The sequence below is a fragment of the Paroedura picta genome, chromosome 11, assembly GCF_049243985.1.
Source record: "Paroedura picta isolate Pp20150507F chromosome 11, Ppicta_v3.0, whole genome shotgun sequence".
Classification (NCBI taxonomy): domain Eukaryota; kingdom Metazoa; phylum Chordata; class Lepidosauria; order Squamata; family Gekkonidae; genus Paroedura; species Paroedura picta.
The window spans coordinates 20632700-20657965 of NC_135379.1; the positions used below are offsets into that span (position 1 = coordinate 20632700).

The 25266-nt window shown below is 40.0% G+C and overlaps 1 protein-coding gene across 4 annotated transcripts; it reads right to left on the bottom strand.

Moving 5' to 3' along the window:
• Window positions 1-169: 169 nt before the first annotated feature.
• On the bottom strand, window positions 170-25219 carry HEPACAM2 (HEPACAM family member 2). 4 transcript variants are annotated; one of them, XM_077304424.1, is made up of 10 exons: window positions 24455-25219; window positions 16951-17301; window positions 15707-15991; window positions 9113-9400; window positions 3421-3546; window positions 3306-3330; window positions 3167-3204; window positions 2375-2448; window positions 1847-1953; window positions 170-725 (listed from the first exon to the last, which is right to left on the bottom strand). In XM_077304424.1, the coding sequence occupies exons 2-10, from the start codon at window positions 17174-17176 to the stop codon at window positions 716-718; spliced, it is 1179 nt and encodes a 392-aa protein (XP_077160539.1). In that variant the 5' UTR covers window positions 17177-17301; window positions 24455-25219; the 3' UTR covers window positions 170-715. The 4 variants fall into 4 exon arrangements, with proteins under 4 accessions (XP_077160539.1, XP_077160536.1, XP_077160537.1 ...); XM_077304421.1 differs by lacking the exon at window positions 24455-25219 and adding an exon at window positions 23072-24363; XM_077304422.1 differs by lacking the exons at window positions 1847-1953; window positions 24455-25219 and adding an exon at window positions 23072-24366.
• Between the last annotated feature and the right edge of the window lie 47 nt (window positions 25220-25266).

A 25266-nucleotide genomic window follows, 5' to 3' on the forward strand; every position in this document is an offset into this window, starting at 1 on the left:
GACATTCTATTTAGCAAAGGACTTTTGTTGAAACAGTAGGAAAGTTATGGCTGAATAGACCTGAGGGAAAGTACAGTGTAAATGCGTGGTGGGGGGAGACTTCCATGTGTAGGAAGCACTAGCCGCCATAACATGTATGCATGCTTACACATTTACACACAATACTTAATTAGTCACAGAAGTCACTTTATTTGTTTGTTTCAGCTGTGTTTTTTTTTCAGATGTGGCATTGAAAAATTTAGGCTTACAAAAAAAAAGAAAGAAAAAAAAGAACCAGGTGCTTCTTAAAGAACACGTACTGCGGTAATCAAGTTGGCAGTGATAGGTTGTCCCCAGCAGTGGAAGTCTATGTAAAGTTGTAGGGCACATTCACCTCCAGTTTAAATCAAAGTAAGCACTGGAAATCCCTCTATCTGGATAGGAATGCAGTAATCCCAGATTTTAGAATCCAGCATTTTGCCATTTTTGTCTCTGCTTGTTGTTTTTGCAACTTTTCCGGTACAACTTGTAATCGACAGCTATTTACAGGAAATGTAATTTAAACATAGCAAATACAAAAATATTAGGAATGCAGCAATAGCAAAAAGGTTTTGGTAAACCAAGATGGCGGTTTCATTATCAGTGGCATGGCTTGTCCTGTTCCCCTGCCAGCTGTTGTTGCTTCTCCTGTTCACCTTCAGAAATAGATGTCATCAACATGCTTTCTTTTGCCTCTTCATGTACAACTGGAACAAAGTAAACATATTCTTAATCAACAATCCTGACCCAGAGGAGTTCGTAATGTGTTTTTAAAGCTCTTTCCTGAGCTTGGTAACAAATTTCTAAGCCTAGCCATTCCAGCATGGGGAATGGAGAATTAAGTGTACGGCATCAACAGCTTCTTGGAAGAAAGTCAGCAGTTGTTGGAAAACAGCAAAGAGATGTCCTAAAGATAATAGGATCGAGGCTTTTTTGTCCTTCCTGATTAGTTTCCCTTCCCTTCCTGCATTACAAACTGTTTAAGGGTGTGTTGGTAGTTTTCATACCTGCTGTTTGGATACTAAATTCCTATTTCAATTTGTGTTTCATCTTTATTTATTTTTAAATGCTTTTACTTTTTCTCCCCCAAAGCAGGACCCAGGACTGCTTGCAATATTACAGTGCTAAAAACCTCATGTGACCTAAATCAAGGAGGGCAGCCCATAGGCTGTTCTCCCAACGAAAAGCTCCCCTGGTGGGAGGTGGGAATATGTCTATCTAATGTTTATCCTTCCCTTCTTTCAGAGAGCCAGCACGGGGCCCTAGGATCACGCTAGGATCTGGGAGACACTGGTTCAAATCCTCACTGTGCCATGAGAAGATGCTAGGTGTCCTTGGGCCAGTCACACACTCACAGCCTAACCTACTTCACAGGGGTTGTGTGGGGATAAAATGGAGGAGAAGAGAAACTATATACACAACTTGGGATCACCATAGGGGAGAAAAGCAGAGTGCAAATGAGGCCTATACACAAATCTATACATGTCTATACATCTATCTTTTTCTGCTAGTACTCTCATGAGCAAGATAGGCTGAGAGTTAGCTCTGAAGGGAAATCTGAATTCACGTTTCTCCAAGCCTAGCCCTTCATTCCAATCACTGTATGACAATACACTTATCCCTTGTTTAAGTCTCCTTGCATCAAATATTTCCTATAAACTGGAAGCAGTTTTCAACTTTCTGAGTTTCTAGGATGGTGTTAGATGTTACCTGTCCCTCCCATCCTTGTAATACCTTTGTACTATAAAAAGAGGTTCCTTGTTGACCGTGATGACTAGCAACCAGAATTTCTGAACCCATGTTTAAGCATTAGGCCTCTTTGACTTACTGCTGCTGGTCATGGTGCTGTACAGGAATTTTTCTAATAATTTCATAAACTGTACCATGAAAATCCTGACACTGTATACCAGAGCCAGAATCTGATTGACTGGAAACCTAAAAGAGGGAGATAATAGTTTTCTCTGAGAAAAAAATAGGCAAAACATGAATAGGAGTGTAAAAACGATTACAAACTAATATTCACTCTACAGACTGTAAGTTCTTTTGCAGTGATGTCACTTTTGAACAAGCTGAGTCATGCTAGATAAAGGTTAAAAGCTTTACAGATTTTCAGTGTTGGCTGAGGTTACCACAATGAGGATGAAAAAAACAAACAAACGGGAAAACAAAGGCCATGTTTAGCGTTGCTAGAACAACTACTTTCTATATTGAGTAGTATGTATAGTTTCCCATTTCTGGACACTTTAAAGCTTTGTTTTGTATCTGTTTTATAATATGTAGATTGTTACAGCTATTATATGAAGATAAAAGGAAATATCTGTAACTTGGTATATGATATATTTGAACAAACACCTACCCGAGAAATTCCTGTAGGGTCCGGAAATGCAACAAATTCATATATTCCAAAATCATCTAGTGCATTTTCATGTCCTAAAATATGTATAGTTATACAAAAAATATAAGTCATTGACAAGTGTTCAACCTAAACTTCAGTCTCACTGAAATACTTTATGTTTGCATGAACTCTTACGAGGAAAAAAAACCCTGAAGATGTACAGAAGATAACCATAATGGGGAAACATTTTGAGAGATGGAAATCCTATGAATTTATTACAAACAGTTGCATATACTTCTCTTTTTAAAGGCACTGGAGACAGATCATAACAAATAATTGAAAAAAACATACAAACAAAACACACACACAAAATCTAGGATAAAAAATTAAAACAAATTTAGCCAGCAGCACAAAGTAAAACAAATCCTATATTATAAAATCCGAAAAGAAAACCAGCTGCATTAAAAATCAGCAGCAAAACTAAGAAATTGATTTTTATACTGAGTAGAATTTTTAAAAACCCAACAACCTTATATTTTTTCAGTGAAACCAGCAAAATCACAACATTTGAGTATATTCCTAGGTACAATTTTCACAACTTTGCTCTCTCTCCTTCCTTCTTGATCAGTTTTATATTTCTTGAACGATCCTTTCCCCAGCAACATCTAAAGGATTTATTATTATTATTATTATTATTATTATTATTATTATTATTATTATTATTATTATTATTATTATTATTATTATTTAATACCCGTCACTCCCAGCAAGCCTACTTCATGTATACCTACTTCATGTATTATTCCATGTTACCTGAAATGCTTTGTGCTTTTCTGTAATCTGTTTCCGGCCTAGAAATATAATTAAAAAAATCCAAACATTTAACACGCATGATCCAGATTAGAAGTAAAATAATATATTTCGTGAGGAAATGAATATTTAGTTTTTCTACCTGCTCTGTAGTTTCCGCTGTATGGCTGGAAATAAAAAACAAAGACATGTTATCAATGACTTTTCTCTTTGATTTCAGAAACTGTGAATGTGATTGAACATTCATTTTGACATACCTTTGCAAGGCTGAAATTTTTTCCATAATATTAGAAGGCACATTGATATTATCAAAAATACAGAAATTCCAGTTATTATAGCAAGAGGAGACAAATATTTTCCTTTTTGGGACATCTTTGCTGATCCTGTGTTAAGGAAGAACAAAAAGGTAAAGCTGATGCTTGATTTGTGGAAAGAACTTGACCACAGTCAGGTGGGCGAGCACATAATGGCAAGCCCAATATGTTACGCCATAAGGATGCTTTGGAAGATGAACATTGCCACCATTTAAGTGAAGAGCTGCTATTGCTTTAAAGTCTGCAGTGGAAAACAATCACCACTGACTTTTTGACATCTCAAATGCCTTATTTCTATGTCTGACTTATCTAGCTTTAAACATTTAATTAATCCCTTTACTGATCTGGCCACAGAGTGGGTCAAGAGTATCTGCAAGGAGAAACCAAACTGTTCCACAGGTTGGTACATGAATGAGAGTGGTTATGGAAACACCAGTAGATAACTGAAACCTGGTATTACAGCCAATTTAAGACTTAAAAATTGTACCATATTAGGTAAAAGTTGTTGGTATCACATATCAGTCTGCTGGGTCATTGTACAAAGTTTGTGGCAGCAAATATTTAGCGTCCTTCCCTTTCAGTTACTTTCATTCAAATAAAGGATTACGGGAATAGCCATTCATTGATCCATTAGGCATGGCAGTAACCATGCTGGGCTGCTACTGGGCATTGCGCCAAGGGGCAGCATACCCCAGTGCTTCCTGTGTACTCATAGAGGAGGGAATCCCCCAGTGTATACAGCTGCCCCAGCTTAGTGTGCGCACATGCGCAAAACGCTGGGGCTGGAAAGCCCAGCATGCTGCCTGAAGGCAGCAGCATCGGGGTAGAGAGCGGGGGAATGGGGCCCCCACCGTACAATGGTGGGGTGCGGCATGTCGCTCTCCCACCAAGGTGGGGGTGAGGGAAGTCTCTGGGCAGCTCCGTGGAACTGACAAGGGCGTATGGACAGAAAACTATGGACAGAACTATGGACACCTAATTTTGCATAAGATCAACCTGGTACTGTCAGTCAGCAGTAGTTCAGGTAAACAGAAGTATGCCTGTGCTGTCAAATATAACAAAACACATACTTTACCTTGTTTGGCAATATAATTTAACTAGTTTCAAAGCCCCTTTATAAAAAGGGGTTTTGAAAGGGGAGAAGGCGCATGAGTCCAGCAGGGAGGGAACCCCCAGCAGCCGTGCTTTGCGCGACTGCTGGGGGTTCCCTCGGGCGGCGGTCTGACGCTGCGAGAGGCGCTTCGCGCCTCTCGCCGCATCAGACTGGCAGGGAGGGAACCCCCAGCAGCCGCGCTTCGCGCCTCTCGCCGCATCAGACCGGCAGGGAGGGAACCCCCAGCATACTGCTGGGGGTTCCCTCGGGCGGCGGTCTGACGTGGCGAGAGGCGCTTCGCGCCTCTCGCCGCGTCAGTCCGGGAGCAACTGCGAGCCGCGCTGTGCGCGGCTCGCAGTTGCTCAGGCTGGGAATCGTAGGGACCAATCGGCAGGCGCTTCGCACCTGCCGATTGGTCCCTCCGATTGTCTGTCGTGAGGAAGGGTCCAACCCGGACCCTTCCTCATCACGGACAAAGCCCACCTCTAGGGGGCTTAACGAATTATTTAGTCCGTGGCGCCCGTGGCGCCACGGGCTGTTTAAAGATGGAATCTATGTAGAATTCGTCTACATAGGGGGCTTAAACCATGAACTTAGGTGGATTGTGAGTGGCTGGGCAGAAGAGATGTGCCAGTGTTTGTCTCTTGTTTGTCCCTTCCTTGCATACCCAGGGAATTGCTGATCACCACTGCGGGATGGTAGGTGAATTTCCTCCAAGCCATGCTAGATTCTGGAGATTTTTGGTGGAGGGGGATCATTTAGGATGAAACGGGTCACTGTGAGTGGGCAGGTAGTTGTGAGTTCCTGCATTTTGCATGGGGTTGGATTGGATGACCTTAAGAGGACCCTTACAATTCTTTGATTCTATGATTCTAATGCCAATGTCCCATTGTCAGTTTAGCAAGGTCAAATCACCATATGTTTTTTATCCAATCAAGATATTTGATAGAAATTTGTGAATCTTTGTTTTTGGCATTTTTTTGTTAAAGATCTTGTCACCTTCATAATTCTAGGTACATTAAAAAAAAAGTTAACTGGTGTCTTAAGTCATTCCACGCATAGTGACTGCATGTGACCGCCAGAGGGTGCACGCCACATTTTGTTGAGTACTTCTAGCTTTGACCAAAACTCCTAAGGACAAGAAAACGAAGAGCAGGTACAAGAAGATGCTTTTACGGTGCAGGACTCTGCTCAGCTAACTGCAGAACCTTCCTCTGTCCAAAAGAGCATTCTTCCAGCAGAAATACTTTACAGAGTATTGGAGGAAGGTTCCAGGATAGCATACAACTCTATGTGTTAGTTTATCATCATCATCATGATCATCATCATCATGATCATCATCATCAATATTCCTGCCTTTTTATTTATATAATAAATCATCTTTGGTTTGCCTAAAAACTAAAAAACAAAACCATACAATCTCATCCAACCTCCAAAAGATTTGGTCCTGGAGATTTTCCAAGAAGGCTTTGCTGCAGGAACTTCCCACCACCAAAGTGGTAGAGTTGACTTGGCAGCCATCTCTAATCTTTAGGTCCCTGAAATTGCATTTAACCTCCACATTGTAGTCCTTTTGACATAAGGCTAGACACTAAATATATATATATATATAAAAATAAAAACTGGATGGCTTTGTAAACATTTTTCTTAAAGTGAAATGGAGGTATATGAAGGCCTGCATAACTAATACCCAGATCAGGTCCTTTATTAAGATGGTCTTAATAAACCGGTAGATTCATATGGGAGGAAATGAGAGAGATACTCCAGTCTCCAGTCTTTCAGGATATGATGGCTTGTGTAGGGAATAAATGATGTGATCATGAAGAGGAGAAAGCAAAAGGAAGCCTTGTGAAAGGAGGAAAAACAGGACATCTGTGGGATGTAAGAAGAAGAAACGTTGATTTTTTTATACCCAGCTTTTCACTATCTGAAGATACAATGGTGAAAATTATGAGGATACTTCCTAAGCTCCGAAGAATGTTTGGAAGGAAAATTATTCTCATTAACAAAGTTTACATGCAGTGATGTGATTTTAAATCAGAGACTGTGAAAACTACCCTGGGAAAAGTCACTGTTACATACTTTGGAATTCCTTCTTCATTGGCAGACTGCCACTCAGCTAAATCCATTTGTGATACAATACTACCATATAGTGGACAAATACTGTCAGTGGCAGGATGCCTTCCAAAAAGGCTACTAAGACCAAACAAACATCTGAAAAACTAAGTAAGGACACATTTCAGAAGTTTTGATACAAATGGACCAGAAATTGGATCAGAGAGTATGCAAATTGGATAGTAATCTTCAATTAATAAACAATCACCTTCAAAGTTTAAAAGAATCCTTTAAAACTATTCAATTTAAAGTCAAGGAGGAGGATGAAAAATCAATTTAATCTATAACTGGTATGTCACTAAGTTTAAATATAGAAGAGATAAATTATATTCATGGTTTGGCAAAGTTGCAAATGAATTTGAGTAATTGTTCTGGGTAACAGTGCAAGATTAGAACACAGATAAAACTCACTAATTCCATTTCTGGCACTGCCTGTAGCATCACTGTGATCATAGGATAGGTGGTATCCAGATGTCAAATGAAACAAATCAGTACACAATTTACCTTCATATCTATTTTTTGTATGCAGGTGCACATCAAGATGGAAGAACAGGTATGTGCCCTTGGGTGTGACTGAGAAGGTGGTTTTCTTTATACCCTGCTTTTCACTCCCCCAAAGGAGTCCCAAAGCAGTTTATAAATACCTTTCCCTTTCTCCCCCCACAACAAACAATCTGTGGGGTAGGTGGAGCTGTGAGAGCAATAAGAAACTGCTCTACAAGCACAACTCTAAGAGAATTCTGACTAGCCCATGGTTACCCAGCTGGCTGCCTGTGGAGGAGGAGTGAGAAATCAAGCCCAGTTCTCAAGATTATAGCCCACCACTCTTACCCACTACACCACACTAGCTCTCTGAGGGGTATGAGCCAAAGGACTCTTGGCATGTATCTTGTGTCTTGTGAGCTTGAACAACTGTCTTGTTGGATTCCTGGATAAACTGATGTACAACATATGGTTGTACTGGTCTTGTTTGTATATTTCAATGAGATTTCTTTGCTTGCAGCTGACTAGTTTATTTGTAGCTTTGGGTCCTGTTAGGGAGAAAAGCAATCAATAAGTACACTAACTAATCAACTGATTAACTAGCTGATCTATCACACTGCAAGAAAATTCCCTGTTCTCCAATGAAGCCAAAAGTGCAAACAAGGTGATGTACCCATGAGAGAGAATTCCATCGTTGGGTTACAAACACAAAAATGATTTAAGTAATGGTTTATCTTAAGTAGGAGTTACCAGAGAAAAGTCTCCAATGACAATTTTAGCTTCAGGAAAGTACTGGTTGTCACGGGTGTTTTTGCTAATTTGTCCTGCGACATCAATATCTTGAGATGTTTCTCTAGAGCAGGGGTAGTCAACCTGTGGTCCTCCAGATGTCCATGGACTACAATTCTCATCAGTCCCTGCCAGCAAATGCTGACAGGGTCTCATGGGAATTGTAGTCCATGGACATCTGGAGGACCACAGGTTGACTACCCCTGCTCTAGAGTACAGGCAGCCATGGGAATGATCTTTTACCTGTCAATACATCCCATGTTTATGACTGTCTCTCTTGTCAGTTAAGGTCCTGCTTTTCAAGATAAGAAGTGATGAACTGTTGCTTCCCTTTGCAAACATGCTAATATTGACATCATAGAAACCAGTACCATAATTAGTCATCGCGTCTAAAAAGTCTGAAGGTCAAAGCTTCACTCTTGGCCTGTGTTTCATGATTTTTTTCCCATTTCTTTCCTTTGAAATCTTTTCTGCTGCAGAATAGCAAAAGTTTTGAAAAAAAGAAAAATCCATACAAATTTGCATTAATATACTCAGATGAAGTAGTATCAATGTGTGAATTGTATACATTGCATAAAGATGATTTAAATTTTGCAGGTAAGATTTAAATAATAATTCCAACTCAACCTCCTAATACAGCTATGTTGAAAATAGCTGTCACTCATAGGCTTTGTCTTATGCAGTTTGTTGAAGAGTGCCATCCATTTATGGCATGCTCTAATTTCCATTAGGCCCATTACAGTAGCTATGGAGTCCTGAGCCACCCTAGACCTGAGCTTGGATCCAGTCAACTTTTCTGCTGGAGAAAAGGGAAAAAAGAATCCTATTTGACCATGCCAGAAAGCTATGTTAAGGCTTATGATACCTGAATGTACAAAAGCCCTGTTTGATTGGCGTGGGGTACAGTATGGAGGTGAAGTGGTCTAGATTGTGTGAAAAAAAACCAGCTGAATCCATCCTTTCCTTTCAGCTAATTAAACCTTTTTTGATCAGATATCTTGAGTAATCACATAGATTTCTCTTATACATATCACCCTTGAACTTTTATGCCCAAAGAATTTTTAAAAATTATGTGACAATCATCTATGCTATCCTGAACTCCTAGTGGAAAACCATACAGCCTTTGCAGTCTGACTTCTACGCATTCATTCTTACCTATTATGACAAAAACTCCAGTTTCATCCCGTTTTCCTGTCATGGAATTGTACGCACTGCACCTGTATTCTTCTGCTTTTCGTGTCATCTTTTCAGATGCAACTTCCAGGTATCTTCCATGTGTAATGACATGTGTGGAGTTCTCTGATTTCTGGATCCATGAATAAGTATTTGGTGGATTGGAATCCGCTGAGCAATAAAACTGGATTGCTTCACCTTTATCAAACGTAAACACCTTCCCTATTTTCTGACCTTTCTCAGAATTCACTGTAAGTCCATAGGGTCCATCTGCATGAAGACAGAAATACTGGTGAAAAAGAACATAAAATCAACTAAATAACGTGTTTCATGTCATAACTTCTACTTATTTATTTATTTTGCAATTTATATACCTTCCCTCTTGGCTGTCCCTCTTGGGACAGCTTACATAGTCTAAAAACATGATTCATGTAGATAAAACTAGATAAAGGATTATATAAAAACACAATTTAACACTGTTGCGTCAGTCTTGATTCCTGAGCAAGTTATAGCCAGCAAGAGAAGAAGGGGGAGGCAAGGAGGGCGGAGGGGGGGCAGGAGGGAGGTCCGATATTTGCTATAGCTGTTATCTAGCTGGCCTCAACCATAGGCACGGCGGAAGAGCTCCATTTTGCAGGCTCAGAGAGTTCAAGCAGGGCCCTGATCACACTCGGGGGCTTGTTCCACCAGGCAGGAACCAGGTCTCTAGTTGAGGCCAGCTGTATTTCCTTGGGGCCAGGGATCCTCAGCTGCTAATTTGTATTAACTTAGTATTAATTTGAGCTCAAAACCTCACAAGCAGCTATTAAACTGCTGTAAGTAAAAAAGACATAAACATGTACCTGTACCCTCTCCCCCACATCAGTTGCTCAATCAGCATATGGGGGATTATGGCTGTTTTTTTTTCTTTTTTAAAGAGAGTACAAGGGAAATTATTTTCTTCCAGTACCCCGGACCTGATTCAGAAGAGATCTCAGATCCCAAGCATCACAGGTGGCTTTTTGACAAGCAGTGCAGGAACACCCTTTAAATGGTGCAACTTTAATGAACTGCATGATTCCCCTGTCCTTGGGGTTGCATATAAGTAAACACATAAGCATTTTGGCTGCAATCCTGAAAAACACTTACCTTTAGGTAAGCTCCATTGTATAAAATGGAGCTTACTTCTAGGTAAATATCCTAGTAATTTCACCTGCATACAGAGGTTTGTCCCATCTATATCTAGTAGAAGAAATATTTTTTTCTGCTGTCATCTACTTTCCTAAAGGGTAGGAGGTACTACAGACACCTTACAGGGTACTAATTACTGTAGTGATTTGAATACCTGAATATGTAGAGCAGTGAATGAAGCAAAGTATCATCAGTTATCCCCCCCACCCCACCCAACAACACACTCTTCCAGCTGGACTGTTTCTTGATTGTCAATTCATGAAATCCAGGCAGGGGTCAGATGCAAATTTCAAAACTTTCCATTGCCTCACCACTCTGGCTTTAGCCTCCACTATGCTAGGATGTTCTAGAAACATCAGCTGAATCTCTTTGTCCATGAAGCCAATGTCTTTAGCGATCAAGGCGTACAAAAGCCAAGCAGGACGATCATCATTTCATTCTACGCGATGGATCACAATGGCTACAACATTATGAACAATTGTACAAACATGGCAAAGGCCTTTCTACAGAAGGGTGAAACTCTTCTGTTTACCTAGCAAAGTTAATTGCCTAAGATTTTTATTTGCAGGGGGGAAAAATCTCTAAATTAGTTTTGGAGTAGCTCTGAGTAAATAGAGATTATAGTGCTTGCAGCTGGGTATTTATTTACTGAACAATCACACAGTAGAACAAAACACAGAAACACACACTTAACAGTGATCCACATGTGTCTCACTCACCATGGCTACTCTCTCGATACATGGCCAGGTGAATTGATCTGGTCATGTATCAAAGCAACCAGGGCCTGAGGATATCTGGGGTTGGGATTTAGCTGAAATAGCAAAGAAGGGAAACGGAACATGCCACACTGGCCTGAGTCATTAGCAGGCAGCATGAAGTTCTGGGGTTGTGCGCTTCGGTGTCCAAAGCGGCTGTTCCAGCCCGAAGCCGCCAGTGCTGTGGTGCGGCGCAGAGAGGGGCAGCAGTGTTTATCTCTCTAGCAACAAGGTCTTTAGATGTAGACTCGAAGCCTGATGTCCTTAAGTTTAATTTCTGCCTTTGAGTTTACCAAATCCCTTTGACCCCTCCATTTGAACTGAACTTTATTTCATATTTTACCAATGTCTTTTTGACATTTTGGCTAAATATAAACTTGCCCATGTTATCTGGAGTGTTCCTATATTTTCGTGAGCATTAGGCTATGTACTTTATAAGCTTGGCATGATCATCTCAGGTAAGAAAGGAATAGGTTGATTTTTCCTTTAAAGCTTTCTTTGGGTCCCAACTGGCTGAGCCTAACAAGGCATATATTAGCTCCTCCCCTAAAATAATTCTGATGTGGGCAGGCCAAGTCCTTTTTTCCCTCCCCGTTAGAAAGTTTAACATCCCTTTTTTCATTGGCTCATCTCATGTAATGGGGGGGGGGCCCTGCTTTTTGCAAGACCCGTGCTCCTAGGAAACGGATGAGATGGCAACTTAAGTCTCAAAATTTGTTATTTTGTCTGAGTCCAGAACTGCCAGAAGGGAAGGCCCGGATTAACTACTGAACTCAACCTACTTAGAATGTCAGCTTTGGCTGTGCAGTCATTCTGACAGGCTAATCTGTTCTTTTGAGTTTTGCCCTGATCTCTTTCTGTACAAAATGCATTAACTGTGTAGTACATTTGTTCTTCAATTAATAGACAAATAGAAAGTAGTCCTGATAAAAGCATCTGTTAGAAGCAATGTTTATTTTTCCAAATAAAAAAGCATTTAGGTTTAAGGACGTGTTTGGTATAATTCTCTCAAAACTCTTTCTTTTCCAGTATGGTTCTCAGCGGACTGAAGCTTTTCACTTACTAAAACCTATTTACTAAATGGCTTGTAAAATAATAAATCACCACTTCTTAGCAACAATTTACTTCTCACTGGGAACATGACCAATTGCTCCTGTCACCGTGAAACTGTTATCCATCTTGGTTCCAAACAGATGGTAAGTATTGACTGTGAGTGACCTTTTTTTATTATTACTGTAACTCTCTTGGCAGAAATGGCATATGGCATATGCAGAGCCTGGAGCTGCACTTCTTGAGAGAAGAAGTAGCTGGAAAACAGGACTGCTGTGTACAAGTTTTAAATTGAATTATGTGACCTGAAAGTAAAAATCTGGCAGATGAGATCATTGTTCTCTGCTGCTGCTGACTTCCATGCTATTAACTTTACTGGTATCTAACCATCGGTTCCATGTTTGAGATTTATGTTACTGTAGCATGGCGTTCATATTGGCTATCATTCTTATTACAAAACACCCAATATGGAAAGTCATAAATCACCACATATATTTATAGATAAACTTTATTTCTACATTGCAGAATACTATGGTAGCAACTGGCAAGGGATGGATGAAATATGAAGGCAAACCAAGTGGCTTCTCTGAGATGAATCTCTCTCTGTGTTAATAAATTTAGCCAGATCTGCAGATACTTAAATCTAGAGAATGGAAAAGGCAAGACAGATCTTTCTACAACCTTGAGGAAAGCCCAAGAATGGAAAAGGCAAGACAGATTTTTCTACAACCTCGAGGAAAGCCCCAGATTCCTCAAACCCCCCCCATGAATGGTTAAAACCCTCTATTGTTGTGGCTGTTGCTAGGCAACCAAAACAATATTGTTGGTTGAAGCCTTGCTTTGTTTGTAGGTAACAAAAATAATGAACTGGTAGGGGTGGGTCCCAGTGAAGAGACAATTATAGAATAATACAGATGCACTGGGAAACCAATATGGTAATAAAATATCCAAATTGGACTTAGTCGTTTCTCTTCAGTTTCAGTAATTCTTTTATTCTTATTTCACACAAGTCCCAACGTGTTTCGCTAAACTTAGCTTGTGGCGCTTCAGACGCGTTTAGCTATTGTATGACCTTATACTGTCAAGAGATTCCTTAATAAGTTGAAGTTGGTTCTTAAATATAAAAACTGTCCCTTGAAAAAGCTGTAGGCAGGGCTTTGCTGCTCCCTTCCATTACTTCAGATTGTCAGATCTTTGCTTCATGTCTATCAACCATGAAATTAATTTGGTCAGAGCTGCTAGAGCATAAAGAATGGAGGGGAGCCATTGCATCTGAGAGAGTGGACATCAAGAAAAAGGTCTGTAAGGTCTGAAAAACGTCAGGAAATCAAGAAAAAGGTCTGTAGGTCGACAGGGAAGCTTATTGAACCCTATGGTGGATTTATTATTAAACAGCATTGTTCAGGGATGATGGTGTTCAGCTCTTAAAGTAAGGAATGGGGATTTGGCTCTATGATATCCGTGATGCCTTGTTTTGTTAGCTACACGCTTAGAAGCATTGGCTCAGAGTGGTATTTTACTTTCGCAGCAATGCAGTGGGATGAATAACGCTAACATGCTGTCTTCCCAAAAGGGCCCAAATGAATTTTGTCTTGGATTTAAGCCTGGGTTTCTCATATCCAAGCCTGACATTCTAGTTTCAGCACCATACCTAGCCCTTAACTTTCAAACCATTCCATTCTCTCTTTCATATATGCTGCTAAGAAGGATATTCATTAGCCCATCATAATGGATTAAAGTAGCCCTCTCAAGTCTATAGAGTCATGTTGACATTGCATACTATTATGAAACGTAATTGGGTGGGCATAGAAAGAAGTAAGAAGAGAAAGCACAGCAGGACAAGTCATTGTAGACTATGCACAACTTAAAAGGCAACCAAGGAATAGTTTTGGTTAATGAATACATGAAGCTGCCTTATACTGTGTCAAATCACTGACATCAAGGTCAGTATATCAACTCTGACAGACAACAACTCTCCAGAGTCTCAAGTAGAGGTATTTCACACCTGTTATCTGATACTTTTGCCTGGAGATGCCATAGATTGAACCGGGAAACTTATACACATGAGGCAGATGTTCTATTACTGAACCACAACTTCACAGATTTATTACTGAAAGTATCATCAGGAGTTGAGGGTTTCAAATGCATGTGGCCCATTAAATTGAAACTGCTCACAACTGTGTAGGTAAATTGATACAAACCTCTTTGGAATAAGTTGGATTTCTGCATATGATAATGGAAAGTCCATCTGTTCAGTCTTAATTCTTTTACTGTATTAGTTATCTTGTTTTGTTGTTTTTGTTATTTAATTTCTAAGCTTTATATTTGCTTACAGTCACTGTTTTTGTTATGCTGTTTTGGGACCTGTTTTAACCCCCTTAGAAAACAAAACTTCCTTCAAGAGAGGGTTGAGCAAACCAGTTGCTTAAAACTAGATTAAACAGAGTAATTTGTCATAGCCCTTTGTCTTGTAAGTCAAATCTCTCCAGCTCCAGAATACTGCACATTCTTAACATTATTTCTAACCCAACAAAGGATGTCATAGTTTTTGCCATGTTGATCCCAGTCAAATGTGGAATCAGATTATGCAAACACTTTACTATAATAGTAACTATATTTTAAAAGCAAAACAAACAAAAAAAAAAAAGAGAGAGAGAATGTATTTTCTGACTAAGAAATAACTGGTTTCTATGACAAACCTCATTTTAAATACCCCTACTATTTAAAAGGAAACTTGCCTCCCTTGGTGGATAAAAAGCAAAATAGGCCTAGACTCCCAACCCAAAAAAAAGACATTTTAACCAGTTTCTTTTTTAAAGAGCCCCAAAGAGGACACAACAAAAAAAGAGAAAGAAGACATTTGGTAACCCTAGCTGTGGACAATCTAATTGATGTAATAGGTGGAAATGTAAGCAAATATACTGACTGTACATTTTAAACATTCTAGAAATAATACATTGTTATAACATGGAGTTTAGGGTACAAGGGCGGGTGAACACAGAGTTTTCCATCCATTCTGTATGGATTATTCATTTGTCTTCAGGTCTCTTCAGGAACAGGCCTTGTGTCATCATGGATCTTCAGTCTGATGGTACACGTTTCAGTTTGGTGCCAAAGCCTTCTATTTTATTTATTTATTTATTTATTTATTTAATATTTATATTTATATACCGCCCTACCCCAAAGGCTCAGGGCGGTTTACAGGGAACAGGAAACAGGTACAGATAACATGAGGTAACACATGTGACAACAGCAATAACAATACAGCAACAATAACCCCAACATGATAACAGCAATAATAATATGATAGAACTGCAAAGGAACCTCAGCTCAACTCTTACTGGGACCCAGTGCGTTAGGCACATTAGTGGTGGTCAAAACAGGAGGTGGGGGGCCTGAGGGCCAATTGGAAGCGATGGTCCGGGTCAATCTCAACCAAATGCCTGGTGGAGGAGCTCCCTTTTGCAGGCCCTGAGGAACTGTTTGGGTTCTCAGTTGCCTACTGTGATACTGATTTGTTTTCTACCTGCTCACTCTCATCCTCTCAACTAATGCACACAACAATATAAACATGCAACAATAATAAATATCATCTACTCACAGTATATTGTTGGCATGATCACATCACTCTGCAGGGCACTGACAGAATTGCTGGCCAAACAGCTGTAATTACCAACGGCCTCTTTAACAACAGGGACAATTGACAGTGTGTCATGGTTTGCAGACAAAGAGTAGTTGGTGCTGGCTTCAATGGGATTTCCATTTTTCATCCACTGGAAGATAACCCGTGTGCCATTTCTCACAGTACATTTCAAAGTAATATTTCCCTTGTATTCCACAACTCCAGCTGAAGGTTCAGTGTATATCACTGGTTTTGTGACAGGAACTGTAATAGAAGAGAGATAAGAAGTTAGTCCAAGATATTTCTATTTACATTAGACTATTTGTAATTCAGTGGTCTTATTCCAAATGGGGCTTATTCCTGGGAAAGTGTTCTTAGAACTGCAGCCTATATCACTTGAAGCTGTGGCAGGGTTCATCACTGTTCTCTGATGTAAAGAACTAAGGCAAGCAAGAAAAAAAAGCACAAGAGGAACAGGTTCTATCCTAGCCTTGATTCTACTGCACTAATGTTATGCTTCCACTGAGTATTACAAATGTAACTTCCCCACACCTGCAGTCTGAAACAATACATGTGTCTATGATTTAATTCCTATTTCCTAAAAGAGAAAAATTGTTTCTCTGCCCCCTCATTCTGCAGCACGTATAAACCAGATTTATTCCTGCACAATAGTTGCATGATATGAACTACTAGTCCTTATGGGGATGGCTGCCTTTAAGAAACTCTAAATAACCAGTTAGATGTAAACTGGAAATGTTCTTTTTTAAAGAAATAAACAAAGCACATGAAACACATATGCAAGATTGCCTAAAGAAAACAAGAGATGTAACCTTCCACCCCTTAAGCCTTCACAGAATCAGCCTCTCCGTCAGATGGCTATCCAGCCTTTGTTTAAAAATTTCCAAAGAAGGAGAACCCACCAGCTTCCGAGGAAGCCTGTTCCACTGAGAAACAGCTTTAACTGTCAGGAACTTCTTCCGGATGTTGAGATGGAATTTCTTTTGAATTATCAAATCATCAAATGTCTCACCATGCAGCATTTATTAATTTTAGACCTAGGACCTAGAAATTCTTCCCTTAATCTCTGCCCGCTGGATTAATTAAGGGGACTAGTTATAGTATGTTGTGAGGATTTACACTCCAGAGCTTTGTGATTTTGCATTTGGCCAACCGGTCACTCCTTAAGAAACTCCATAACTTTTGAAAAAGGTCATGCTACTTACCATCAACAGTAACATGAATATTTTGTCTTGCTGATATTCTCTCATTTCCAGCTATTTTGATTTCAACAGTATATCTGCCTTCGTCGCTAAAGTGTAAAGACTTTATCAGCAGTGATGCATTTGGAGGTGTACATGTGAATTTGTGCTGATATTCCAAGTCTGAAACTACTGTCTGATTTACAGACATAAGCAAAGGTATGGCCTGCATCGATGACCCTTCAAACATCCATTTTATCTGAATATCAGAAACTGTTATGTTGAAATGATAGCCAACTAACAGTTGGAGTGGCTGCCCTTCGATGCCATGGATTGTATGTGATGGTACCGTCAGCTTTAATGCAGAACAAACACCTAAAAAAGTTAAGAAGCTATTAAATTGGGAAAGATTTTAAAAATCTCAGTTGCAAATAAGCAGAACACCATACCTTGTTGCAATAAGCAATTTTTAAAATTTTATTTAATTTTATTTATTTTATTTATTTTAATTAATTATTTGATTAAAGGTCTATTCTGCCCTCCCAGTTAAATGGCTCATTTAGATATATAAAACACAAATATCATTAAAAAAATTAAAATAAAATTACAAAACAATCAAACATGTAAACAGTAGGTCCGCATAAAGATTTTTAACAAGTGAACATATATATGGATTGAATATCAACAAAGTCGTGAGAATATCATTTGATCACCCAGAGCTAGTCATCAATCAGGGGGTGTTTAGGGGAGACCTGGTTGATATTATTTCACTGGCCCCAAACCAAAAGCCTGGTGGAAGAGCTCCATTTTACAGGCTCTGTGGAGCTGTGCCAGCTCCGTATCCGTCTGGCCAATAGTCATTACACACAGGGAGCTGACATACTGAGATAAAGAAGGATAATTTTAGAAAAAGAACATAATACATAAATGAAAAAATGCATATATGGAAAAAAAGCTTTAAAAAGTAATGAAAGCATACTGTGCCACAATTTGCAACCACTGATAGGATCATCCAGGATCTCAGCCTACAGGCAGAGCAGAATTTACAACTTTTGGGAATGCTGTATAGAAATATATTGAATATATACACAATCATCATAGTAGGTACCCATGGGAAGGTATTTATGTACCCTACACATGTCTGCCTCTTGTGAAATAGAACACAGTGGAGGCTTATGGTCAAAACAGATGGGTCTGTGCAGCATTTGTACTGTTTAAACCTTGGCTAAGCAAAGAACAGCTGAAAAATAATGCTTTTGTTTTTGCTGTCAGGAAGGGTGGAGCTGCCTGTAGGGGATGTAGACTTGTCCTTTCTAAATATGGTTTAATGATTTATTCAGATGTAATTAATGTGGAAGGACTGCTATACAGCCACCAGAAGGAAGCAGGAATTAGGGAAGCTGTAAAACAAGACTCTTTGTCTACTTAGTTTTCTACAGAAAACTGTACAGTCTTTTTGGAAGCAAAAGGGGATCATCTTCTCTTTGTGTTACCAGCAGAAAAACTGGTTGGTCTTAAGGAAGCAATTCTCTCACTACCCCCATAGCTTCAGTATCAGGTTGAGACAAAGACTGGCTCATCTTATGTGAGTGTTATAACTATTATTGCATCCTTGTATTTAATGTTAAAATTTTTAGAGAAAGCTTTGCTTACTTTTGCCTCAAAATCCATATTTTTTACCAGTGCAAGTTGATCAGGACCAGATCAGGGATTTAGGTTTTCTCCTTCACTTGTACTCTTTCTTTCTCCCAAATGGGAATCCAAAGCAGTTTACATTGTTCTCCTTTCCTCCATTTTAGCCTCACAACAGCCCTGGGAGGTAGGTTAGATTGTCTGGCCCTTTCTGCACACACAGATTCCCCCCCACCCCCCATTATCACAGAAATTGAGGTATTATCTCTTTAATTTGAATCCCATGCTTGCACTCTGCACCTTTAAAAAAAACCCTTTCCTTTGGAATTGCAGAATATGTATTCTGTATAGTAATGAGAAAAAAAATGAATGCTCTTGCAGCACTGAGGGGTTTTTTTGGGGAGGGATGATGCATTGCTTGACTAGAGGGGGAAATAAATGATGAAGGGGAGAACACAGTAAGTGCAGCAGGAATAATCTCATATAACAGTTTCAAAAAACACACCCAGAATAAACCTGACCAATAAGCAGAGACCTGACCAATAAGCAATAAGCACACCGCACAATGTGAATGATGGAGGAGTGGCTTCTGAGAGGCTAGGAAAGGGAGGAGGAATCTGAGGGAATTGTTATGCTTTTGAATTACCTTTGCCTTCTGAGCAAAGCAAGCTTAAAAACCCTGTAGAAGCAGTGAAGGGAAAGTAAAACGAACTCTGAGGGGAGGAAAATGCAGAACAAAAAAAGAGAGCCCAACCCAAGTGCACAGTGGTGAAAGGCAGACTGAAAAATACCCAATGGGAATGCATGGTGAAAGCAAAGGAAAATACCAGTGCATAAATGGCCAGTGCGTGAGTGGGCCATGGTCACCTAGCAACCTTCCATGGTAAAGTAGAGATATGAACCAGAGTCTCACAGATCCTGGTCTGACAATGTATGTCACTACTATTCCACAGCATTTGGCATATCAACTATATGTTGCTTAAAAAAAACCCAACAACACTTGTTTGAAGGCCCACAAGTCTCCGAAATGCAAAAATAGTTAGAGAGAAAGTTTGTTTACATGTTTTTTTACCCCAATGATATCTTGAGGTCAGTTTATCTGTGTTGCATATCAACAGGCTCAATTTTATCAAAGTGACCTCCAAGTGGAGCTCAGGCTGCTTTCTGCCTTGAAATGTTAGCAACCACAACACCACCTTTGTTGACTGGAAACATCAGGCAGCTTTTGTTTAAATAAAAAAGTGACATCATTTTTTGTGTCTCATGCATCAGCGAAGAAAGCTCCAGTGTTCCTTTTTTTAATTTTCAAGGTGTATCCGTGCATGTCTCAGTAGCCTGAGTTTAATTTTCCAGTTTTGCATTTTTATCACCATTTATTTCTAAGCAGAGCAACTCCTCAATTAATTGGGCTAGAGATGTACTACAAAACAAAAGGAAGCTGAGAACCCAGAGAAAGTAGTAGATCACACCAGCCAATTACTATAATAGTGATGCAGTATTCTACAGCAGCAATTACTGATGACTTTTTGAATAAAACCCAGAGGAAAGTCCTCCCGTGATATGGCAAAGAAAATGACAGCTGTGAAGGACTGATGGAAAGTGAATGGTACTAACATAGGTGGGACCTTCAAAAATGTATGCCTTCCTATGCGGTATACATACCTGTATGTGGATGTGACTGTCAGGAGTGTATATAAGAAAATATCTAAGAAAGCTCTGTACTGTACAGTAGATAAAGCCAAACCCACCTACTGAAATGTATCTGGCTGTGCTGTCAAAAGGGCTTAACTGGATTGCTGCTTTGGAGTTCTGCATCAAAACTAGGCAGGTGGTGGACAGCTGATGCATTCTAAACGGGTCTGTCAGTTTCAGAGCATCAGTATCAGCACCTGTTACCTGTAATATTGTAGGCACAGAACCGAGACTACCAGGGTCTAGTTAGCATCCCCAAAAGTAACACAGGATCATTTCCTCCCTGTTACATATATTATTTAGCTCTGGGAGTAGTAAGACACTGGTTGTTTGCATTTTCATCCAGGATGCAATCAATGACCAGGTATGTATATCTTAAAACTGAATGAGACTGAAACCATAATTGTTGTGAGTGATTTGGCTAGGACGGTGGTTTTCAACCTGGGGACTGGAACCCCTTTGGGGGTTGAACTACCCTTTCACAGGGGTCACGGCAGGGAGAGCAGCTTGGCTGGGGGGGGCGCCACACCACGCCACGCCACACCACCACTGTTGCCACTCCTCCTGAAGGCACCTACCAATTTAAATTTATAACCAATCTATATACAATCATGAACAATGCATCTTCATGCCTTTGGTCAGTTTTGGTTTAATTTATGTGAAAGAACACTTGCATAATTTTATGGTTGGGGGTCACCACAACATGAGGAACTGTATTCAAGAGTTATGGCATTAGGAAGCTTGAGAATCACTGGGCTAGGATATCCTCCAAGGACATGAGGGATCTAGAGGGCAAGAAGCCTGGCCTTTTCCATAGGGATCAAGGAAAATTCCTAAAGCATCACGATCGAGACTATCTCCCCAGTTTTCTATCTTCTTGTTGAGGGTGGGAGACAGAGAACAGGGATAGAAGATCGCCTACTGCCATGAGGTACATAGTAAGCCCATGGACTAGGCTGGACTCGGTTGACGGGACGACCAGTGCAGTTTCTCACCATGTTAGGTATTTATCTGTAAAATCCTTTGCCACTTACTATTTTATTTTAAAATAGTTGTAACCTGCCGATCTCCAAACATTTCAAGGCTAAACTTTGCTCAGTTAGTGGGGGCACAGCTGGCGGACAAGCATTAAATTAACTTGTGTTCACATATGTCCTTTCTACTGTGAATTGAGGGGAAACTATGAGTTCCCAGTTGGTGGTACGTACCTTTCTTCACAGAGATATGCTGAGAGGGAACTATTGATCACTCTCAACATAAGCATATTAAAAACAATGCCAAGATGCTTTGCACTCTACTGGCCATCAAATGTTAGTGCAGGGAGAATATGGATGAGAAAGCAAATGTACATGAAATCCAAGCCAAGATTGTATTTACATTTGTATTATTTGTAGCTCACTTTTCTCCCCAAATGTAGATTACAATATTGCTCCCCAGTCCTCTGTTTTACCCTCACAATCACCCTCGTGAGGTAGGTTAGGCTGAGTGTGAGTGACCCAGTTAGCTTTCCTTTAGGTTCGGCATACGATGGGTCTTAGCCAACACTAGCAACCACTACACCCCATGCCTCTCCTGTTACAGGCCAATTTAAGCCACAACTCATCTTCACAGCCAGAAATCGTACATAGACTAATTCTTCTGGAGGATAAAAATTAAAAAGAGTCTTGTGGCCCCTTAAAGACTAACAGATTTAATAAAGAATAACTCTTCATGGGCTACAATTTACTTCTTCAGATTCATGAAGCAAACTCTCATGCAACAAAGTCCTCAGTGACTCCGCATTACCACAAATAATAGAAACACGCTCATAAACACAGTTATTGAAAATGAATGTTAGAGATTCTCATGAATGCTCTCATGCTTTATCAATGCGGCAACTAAGTAATTTTAGACTCCAGGCTTACTGGAGTCATCTCTTCCTCCTTCCTACCTCAGACACAAACCTGCAGCCTGTTTTTGAGGTTCACCTGTTGAGTTGTGAGTTGGGACCCTGGACTTCCAGCACACAGCCTGGTCAACTTCACTAGAAACAATTTAAATGCTAAATATATGTTCTGTTTATACAAAACAAATGACCATAACTTGAAGAAGGATATACTCGGAACATGAGTTACCAAACCTCTGCTTTAATAAGAGCTACTTCAGAGTAATTAATAACATCCCAAGCTACCCCCCCTCCCCTGGGGGCATGTTACAGTCTTGTTCTGTCCTAGTAATAGAATATGGACTAGAAACTGCTGCAGAAGTGAAACTGTTAGTTAAGCAGCACAGAGAAAATACTAGGAAATAAAAGCTGCTGCTGCTTCTTTTTTAAAGTCCAGAGCAGATCTTTGTTCAGTATTTTCCTGGGTCTTCTGGGGCTGCAAGTTACTGGAAACTCGTGAGCTACTCATTGCAGACCCCTCCTAACGTACATTATGTTACTACAAACAAGTAGTTTTCAGAAAAGTAATGAAAACATGCATGGATTTTCAAAAAGGCGATGAAATTTTTTCTTACACCAGCATGGCAATCCTAATTAAAGTTATAGCTTTGTTAGTCCACTTTTTAGGACTGCACTGTAAAATTTCCTAATGCTTTTCAAAGAACATGTAATATATATATAACACCCATACATCAATTAGCTAGCTAAATTGCTGGCTATACATTGATTAACTTTATCACTAACACTTTACAGCAGTTTCATTACAATAATCCCCACCTCTTTTTAGCAGAAGCACAATTTTATATCTGTAAAATTACTGCATTTATAGCATTCGAAGTTACGAAATAAAATCTTGCATTTGGTGGAAACATTAAAAAGAACATAACAAACTCTTACCTAAAAGCAAAACATAGATTTTGCAACGCAAGTCATAAAATGTTGCGCTAAGGGGCTCCATGTATGCATCCTGTCCCATGCAAATGATCCTTTCTTTTCAGTGCAGGCACAGCTTGGTCCAACAGCCGTCCGTTTATTTGCTAGGGAAATCAGCTCTAACAGCCCCTACCTTGTCTTGCTTTAGGTGATTTGAATATGTGTATACAAAAGACAGAGGGAGTGGGAACACCTGTTGGATTAGTATTTGACATCTCCATTGCCTTTGACCCTACCATAATTCCCTGCTCCAGTATATTCACAGCAAACACAGAACATGATAAATGGGGCATACAATATGAATCACTCAGCACTGATAAAAAATAAATGAGCCTAGGCTGGGTGCAAGTTGTATACACCTTAATACACCATACAGGGAAACAACTGCACAGAAGAATATCACTGATACACCAAACCTCTGTAACATAGGCATTAGTTAGAAATGGAAAGATTTGGTTAGATCACTTCAGTCTTTTCCAGACGACACAATATTATTATTTCCTATAATCTATTAAAAGTTGGTTCCTTGATTTAAAAACACAGTGCCTCCCTAACATATTTCTATTTCAGATGGGTGGCAAATTTTAGTTTGCAGCAGCAAAATAAAACAAGTCCAGTGGCATTTTCAAGACTTACAAAATTTATTCCAGAACAAACTTTTATGAATCAGTACTCACGTCAGATGAATTAAGTACATATTATGCAGTGAGTTTTGAGTCACAAAATAAATGTACCCCTGGAGTCTTGTTTGATATATTTCTGTTCAGCACAGGGTTTAACATACAGGGTAACCAGGTCTTCCCGACTGTCAAGGGATTAAATCTCTCCTAAATTATAGCATTACTAGGAAGTTTGGGGAAGCTATGTACTTTTGAGGTTTTTCTTGCTCTCCTAATGAAGATTTGATTGGTAGACAGGCTTGCCATTTCTGTCTGAAATTTAAATAATCTGGTACTTAAACAGACCCTGGGAGGCAGGAGTTTACACCCAGGTGTCAGTAGTATTTTGGCACAGCTGTTTCTGGTGAGTACAGAGAGTGGTAAACCCAGAGGTATGGTAGGTAAGGGTTCAGTTTACCTGCAGTTTTCAATGCACACTTTTCTCCTCTTTTGTGGCTAACACACAGGAGATTTGGCCACCTTCAACAGGTCATTTTGATGTTTCCTAGCTGGGGACCATTCACATATGAGTTTTCCCAGCAAGTCATATAGCAGTCCCCAAGATCATTTCAAGCTGGGATAATGATTTGGGAAGAAAGACTGGCAGTGACTGAGGAGAACTTGGAACTCAAGCCTGACTCAAGGGACTCCGAATCCATCCTGTCTAATCCATAAAATGTGAACTCACATGGGAAACCACAGCTTCAGCACCAAACACGAGAGAAGTGAGGCTCCACCCATATGAGCCTCGAGGCAGAAACAGCTTTTGAAGGAGTGCACTGGAGCTCTTTTCTCGTGCACAATGTTGCAAAATCCAAAATACACTAAAGGTACAAGGCCAACAGTGCAATCCAAAGCCCCGCTGAGGAGACGTGAGCAGGATTCTGAGTAGCCTGTTTAGGATGGCCCTGGTGAGACCATTATTAGTGTGCGATTCAAATGAGAAAGAATCAAAGACTGTCTCCTCCTGGGGGAAAAGGTCCTCATGTTCTGCAGTGTTTAGATTTCCATGAATCACAGTGGAAGGCGAAGAATTATTTTGTTATTGGATGGTCGCGGGCGTCGTGAAGGCTGAATTTTGATGATGTGCTTGCTGCGTTCTTCAGAGTTTCTGTCACTTGGTCGGTTAATTTTTGGGTCTTCCTGTGTTTTATTCATGAAAGATTTTCTAACCGCCAAAACTTATGAACTGCTTTGAGCTGGTTTTTTTGCAAACAGTATTATACCTCTGACAAGCGGAGGCAAGCATGATTTCTCTTTACATCTACAGAAGCCATCAGGGGACGTTTCGCAGAAAAGACAAGACACTCTGCGTCCTCCCGCGCTGGCAAACAGGGACCCGAGGCGTCTCCCAAGGAAACCATCACCCGTTCAGTTTCGTTTTTGACGCGGCCGAGCCGCTCTGACATTTCTCCAGGCGCGGTTGCTCAAGCAAAGCATCTTCTTTAACTTCCTGTTTATTTATTTAGCTCCGTCCCTCTTTGCCGCGGGCGGGGGGGG

What these genes read in the sequence shown, in the direction of transcription:
- HEPACAM2 (XM_077304421.1), bottom strand. Translation starts at nt 23,150, where the DNA reads ATGGGACAGGATGCATACATGGAGCCCCTTAGCGCAACATTTTATGAC. An exon ending in CAGCGGAAACTACAGAGCAG is followed by an intron (nt 3,205 to 3,305) that starts GTAGAAAAACTA and finishes TTATATTTCTAG; the next exon opens with GCCGGAAACAGATTACAGAA. An exon ending in AAAAGCACAAAGCATTTCAG is followed by an intron (nt 2,449 to 3,166) that starts GTAACATGGAAT and finishes TACATATTTTAG; the next exon opens with GACATGAAAATGCACTAGAT.